General features: G+C 26.7%; 1 protein-coding gene across 1 annotated transcript in view; it reads right to left on the reverse strand.

The window, feature by feature from the left end:
- Nucleotides 1-498, reverse strand: part of LOC111613966 (guanylate cyclase 32E-like) — a 26,194-nt gene extending 25,696 nt beyond the window's left edge. The window contains exon 1 of the mRNA XM_023355317.1: nucleotides 197-498. Coding sequence (XP_023211085.1) covers nucleotides 197-498 — 302 coding nt within the window. The remainder of the gene's footprint in view (nucleotides 1-196) is intronic.
- Nucleotides 499-6,711: the final 6,213 nt, after the last annotated feature.

Consider the following 6,711-nt stretch of genomic DNA (forward strand, 5'->3'; position numbering starts at 1 on the left):
AGTAGCCTTCTGAAGCCATTCGACAGCTGTGGTTGGCGGTGCGGCTATCATATATTTTCTAATTTCTGAGTTTATGCCGGCATTGAGGCCTGTAATGGTCTGTTGCATGTTTAACTTAGCTTTTTCCGCCAAGGAGGTTTTGTCTCTGTAGTAAGTTAAGATGTCTTCTTCTCGCTGGTGTCGTCGATTTACAAACTCGGTGAAGTAATCATCTTCTTCCTGTGGAAAGTACTCGAGTAATTTTTGTTTAATTTTGTTCCAATCCGTTTCCTCTACTAAATTTTCACAAAAATAGTCGAAAGCTTCATGCTGTAAATACTCTGGTATGTAAAAGTGAAGCTCCTGTTCGTCAATCTTTTGTCTCGCCGCTTGCTTCTCAAACAGTCTCATCCACGAAGTCAAACTTAGCTTTCCACGTGGGTTAAACGGTATAAGATTTAGTTTAGGAGAGGTAGAACTACCTGTTTCTGGGATGGATTTGTCTCTAGATTTACTCATGGCTGGTACTAAGGTTATCCTGTCGACTCTTATAAATTGTCGTATTATTTTGCAGTCGTAGTCGTAAGGTCGAGTGTAGGTTGAACAAGACAAAGAAAATTGGAGACCATAAAATAACATATATATATTTTTATTTTATTCCATTTACAAGATAAATAATTGGAATAAAATAGTAGATAAGAAGAATCATTTATTATAAAAGTCTCATGTAGTTACAATGGTGTAATTCTTAATAAAATTCCATCTCGATAATGTCAATTAATTTTACAAGATCGTTAAGTTTAACTGTTGAAAGTTCAATTCAAATGACAGAACTGCACAGCAGTGCTAATTATTCACAAAGAAATTCTCATTTAAAATTTCTGAACGAAAACTTTCTAAAATTAGCGTTTAAATGTAGGTTTGCTGAAAAGCAATGCCAACAAAATAGATGCACAGTTTCCAAATGCCACTCATAATAAAAACAATGGTAATGTTAAATCTTCATTCAAATTGTGTTAAAAGAAATTAATAATTTTTTATTATTATTAAAATATGTTTTAAGCTATTTTAATTTTTAAAACTTATTTTAAAGAAATGTAATATATGATATGCCGTATTTTGTTCGCAAAAAGTAAAATCAGACAGCGATTTGTCAGAAATTTTGATTTTATAAATTTGAAAAAAAGACTACTTCATTCATAACTGTTCCAGAGTTTTCAACAATTTTCAGAAGATTCAAAAATTAGGTCAAGGCCATCTCGCCGATCAAGACAGGACCGTGACCTAATAGAACTCCCATATCATTATACTATAATTGAGCTCCCTTTTTATTATTTGCAAAGTTTCTGAAGTTATTATATCCCAAGGCATTTTGCGTAACATTACATTAAATATATCAGCTGTTAATTATTGCAAGAATAGTTTGTGTCAATATTTTGCCATATAAATACGTCGTTATCATATTCTTCGAGATATTCTTGACTCGAGGACATCTTAAAAATCATTAATAACATTTTGAAAGGCATTTGATAAAGAAAATTAAAGGTAATTTTAATGATAATATAAGAACTTAAAATATATTTTCATATCAAATTTAATTAAAATCAGAAGAAACAAGCCAAGAGGTTTTTAAATTTAAATACTTTAATTATTTTATTTTAATACTTTTTTCATATTTTCAATATGACGATCAACATTTTAATATAGAATAGTGAAATTCATCCAGGTAATTAGCAAGTAATTAACTCGTTTATCCTGGGAAACGAATAAAACTTAGAAATAAACTGAAATGTAAGATTATATTTTACATCTCATAATTAAGATTTTAAATATTTGATTATTATATTATAATTATTTTTGTATAATAAATATATAGGTTATTAATTATATCAAAATGTGAGGAAGTATTATATCAAAGGAAAATTAAAGGAAGTGAGGTTCAATGCAAGCAATTATGATATTGCTATATTTTTCTTTAGTAAGTACGTACATTTACATATTAATTTGTAAACATAAATGTATAATAAAATAAAAATATATTTAAATTTTAAAAGTTAGGCCAATTTTAAAAATTAGTTCATGGACTTATTTAGTAGAGATAATTCAGATACAGTATTATATTACAATATTTTTCAAATTAAAGATAAAAAATATATTAATGATTATATCAGATTTCTGTTTGATAAGATCTGGATGAATTTCCTCTTAATATCATCATTTAAATTTCCCAATAAACTTAAATATTTTTCTTAATTGTCAAGGTTACATTTTCACTTATACTCAGGCTATAAAGTTAATGAGTAGAATACAAATAAAAGAATTTAAGAAATATAATTATTTCATTAATGATAAGAATAGTATGAAGTATTCATTATAAACAATTTAAATACGCACAATCTTAAATGAGAATTAGCTTACAAATTACAAAGGCTATTTATAAATTATTTTAGAATGCAACAAGTATTGTAAAAATTTTTTGTTTAAACAAGTCTAAAAGAACGTTTAGTACAAATATAAAAACTTATAAATTGAAAATTGAAATACCCTTTTTTTCGATTAAATCCCGCGATTCAAATAAACTCGGTATTCGAATAAATCTCGGGGAATACAGATGGTGTTAAAAATAAACCCTGGGCTCAAAATCACGAAAAACATTTTGAAGTAATGCAAAGTATAGGATAATGTATTTTAAAGCAGAGATCCGCAGACCTCCAAGAGGAGGAAAATCACAGAGTTTATGGTAGGCACATGAATATTTATCATATTCATGTCCATTCAAAAGGAACAACGATTTGCCTATTACATGTTTATTGCCAGTGGCGTTTCTGACAGCAGAAATTCTAACAAACTTCAAACTTTTACACTTTTGCAGTCATATTTCACAAAATCTGTGTACGTGTAAATCTGCCGAAATGCGTGCCACAGTCGCCTATTTATAATATTTTATATTATTTTTTATTAATTCCTATATTTTTTGTATACTTTTATTTCTGATATGCCACAAAATTCTGATATCTAGATGTGCCGTGCGTTAGAAAAGGTTGCAGAGCACTGGTTTAGAGTGAGAATTTAACTCAAATTGTCTACAATCGGATAGCACTTTCTATTCCAAAATCATAAAAACATTTTTTATTTAAAATTAAAAATATTGTCGAATATTGAGTGTGGAAAAGTCTCTATCAAGTTCATAAGTCAAGAGCTTATCAACCAATAGGGTAATTAGGAAATTTCCGATTCAAACTGGCCATCTTTTTCCAAAACAAATGATGAGTTTGTACTGAAAAATGGTAGTCGAGATCTTGACTCCTAAAACGATATCGAAGCGAATAAGAATGATAATGTAATAATAATCGTATAAATGTACGAGTAATTAAGATTTTTCTTTCAATTTCACTTATTCGATTCCTGTTGCCAGGTAATAAATTCCGGCTTCTAAAAAACCCTATGACTTCAAATAAATTCCGGATATATGTACGTTTTAAAAATAAATCCCGGCGGTTTAACAGATGAAATACGGTAAGCTATACTTTTCTATTTTTATTAACTTCAAAAATATTGATTAAAAAAAAAGTCAAATTACAATTTAAAAAAATTCATTTGAAATCATCATCAAATAAAACCTAACAAATGTGATTCAATTCATTCTGAACAGAATAAAAGATTTGACAAATCAATTTAGTGTATTATTCTGTCTATTGAACCAATCGAATTCACAGAAAGTCTTCTAAAGTGTAATTTACACAAAAGTTACAAAGTACGTAACAGTTATTTATTAAATACATTTCTTCCTTAATTCACGTGATTCAATTTTAATAAAAATTAAGTTTAAATCCAACCAAGGTTCGATTTATATTTTTTATAATTTATGTTCTGTAGCTTTATTGTAAGATTGGTCGTTTAAAAAATAAGAAAGACGAAATAATATTATTCAATACTGAAGTTCTTTGAATAATTTACAAAATTAGCATTTGAAATTGCTTATTTTTAAATGCTTGTAAAAAGTTTCAAAAAAATATGAAAATACGGAATTAATAAAATAATTCCTTTATAATTAAATTGTCTAGTGTGGAACAAAACTGTTTTTATAAAGTTAAGCATAATAAAAGTTTATGCTTAACTTTAAAAAACAATTTTGTTTCGTACTATACAATATCTTCTTTGTTATTTCTATAGAATGCATTTAGTTACAGAGCGATTTAAAGTTTTTGTTAGGAGAATCCAAGATCGAATTTTTATATAAAAGTGATTTATGTAAAAACTATTTAAAAAATCTCTGAAAACTTTAAAAGACGGTATTTTTAATGCAGTGAATAATGTATCGAAATAGATCAGTGAAAGTTTTATAAAATCAATAGAGTTTAGAGTAACGAAGAGTTTAAAAATTCTCTGAAAACTTTAAAAGACGGTATTTTTAATGCAGTGAATAATGTATCCAAATAGATCAGTGAAAGTTTTATAAAATCAATAGAGTTTAGAGTAACGAAGAGTTTAAAAATTTAAATAACTACTGTATATTGAAGTTATGCTTTCATTTCATAAATGCATTTTTTCAATTTAAAGAGAATTTTTAGGAAATTTGGCAAGATAAATTTTATGCATAATTAATAAAAATAGTATTTTCCGACGACGGTAATCATCAAAGATACACATTTCTTTGATAACCGTGATATATTTGATAAATTTCAGCTGTTAAATGATATCACACACATAAATTATCTAAATGTCACTGTTTTGAATAATTAATAACTTAAGTAAAATATACAGTATTTAAAGTTTATGGAATACTTGAATATTTATTTTTAAGTTGATTGACGAGTTGTATTGATGAACATATTATCCATAAATTACACTAAAGGCTATACTAAATTCACAAAAGCTCGAATAAAATTTGGCTGAAATTAATTAATTCAACCACAGCAAAATCTCAGTTATACGTTGTTTGAAAGAACAGCTTGAATAAACGTATAACTAAAAATTGCGTTTTTTATGGGCGAACCAGACTGAACATGAAATCACATTATGTGGGTGACTGTAAAAATCGACTAAATGTCCATTTTAAACAATTTTGAATACAATATTAACTGTAATTGTAATTTGAGAAAAATCGCAGTATTAGAAAAGTAAATATAGTAAATAAAATTCTTTCATTTTCATTTATTCCAAGTATTTATTAAGATATAAAATAATACGTATCTACCAAAAATTCATTGGAGTAAAATGACAAATATAAACTGTATTTATTTAATCCTCTAAGAGACTCTGTACAAATGTATCATGAGATTACCACGTCCTAAAATAACAATTGCCCGTAGAAACATAAGTAAAAAAATAACCAACAAAAAAGAAGAAACGATAGAATACATATAAAATATTAAAAAGTAAAGAGCACGAGGTAAACTATGTATAATATATAAACATTAAAAATTATAAGATTACAGGACATGTATATATAATAAAAGAATTACAGTGGTAAATTATGAAGTACTTTTTACTGTTAGATTAAGAAGAATATAATCAAAAACAAAAAGGACTCCATGTTTAAAGCACGATAAAAGAACGACCTAAAGATAAAGAAAAGCGAAAATTAAAAAATGAATTTTGAGTTGGTCTAGGAGGAACACAAATAAAAGAATTGGTAGAGAAAGTAACTTATTGAAGAACCGATAAAATAATATCTGATCGAATTAGTTAATGCGTGCAAAAATTTTGGGTATCTAAATTGTATTTGTGTCACCTCGCTTGAGTCAGTGTAAGGTAGATGACCTAGCTTGTTAAGCAAAAGATATACCTTACAAAGTGCATTCGAAATCATATTAAAAAGCGATAGAGTTACTGCTGACAGTAATCGACAGAGATTGAAAATTAATAAAGAAGAAAGATCTGAAAATTGAGCTGACGCAATTAAGTTATAATAATGCAAGTTTTTTCCGAAGTAAATTTTTGTTCCAGAGATCGTTGATGAAAACGCTTGTTTCTAGTAGATAAAAAGATTGTGATTTGGGTCAGAGACAAAAAGAGAATAAGAGAAAATTGTATCAATAAAACTATGGCTTCATACTGGTATAAATCTTACCTTGTTGCTCATGGAACACAAACTTATCAATATAAAAATAAAATTGAGAAATTATATTTAAATGCTTCTTAAAATATCAAATTATAAATAAGTATTTCATAAAGCTTTCTTTAGAATACCAGTGACTTAAACTATTATAACTATTAATATGTTGATTTAATCGTATTAATAGTTATCATAATGACGTTAATTATTAAAATGTGATACTCTAATAATAATATTAAAATGTATTAAATTAATTTAGACATTAAGAAATACGAGTCCTTGCATTTTCCACGTTATATTTCATAAATTTTTTTAGTGAAATCATCTAACTTCTCTCCACGTAAAGAAATCGACCCCTCATTATTGAACGTGGTAATTTAAAGTTCTTTTGTGACTTTAGACAAATTTAGTAAATTATTAATGCGAGAGATGAAATCGATAGGTCCTTCTCTCACATTTATTCACAAAAATTTACTAAATTTGTTATTCAATATTTTTTGCTAAATGGCCGCCACAAATCTCTACAACCAGGAATCATAAAATTAAGTTCACCGGTTTTTTAAATAAATAACGTTAAAAATTTTTCATTAAATATAATTTAATGTGCAGTAAAGTGTAATTGTTTTCTTCTATACAAAGAAACAATGATATTTTCTTCTTGTTGCTATAGTAAA

Source organism: Centruroides sculpturatus, unplaced genomic scaffold (assembly GCF_000671375.1).
Source record: "Centruroides sculpturatus isolate CEXI.00-Female unplaced genomic scaffold, Cexi_2.0 scaffold1959, whole genome shotgun sequence".
Classification (NCBI taxonomy): domain Eukaryota; kingdom Metazoa; phylum Arthropoda; class Arachnida; order Scorpiones; family Buthidae; genus Centruroides; species Centruroides sculpturatus.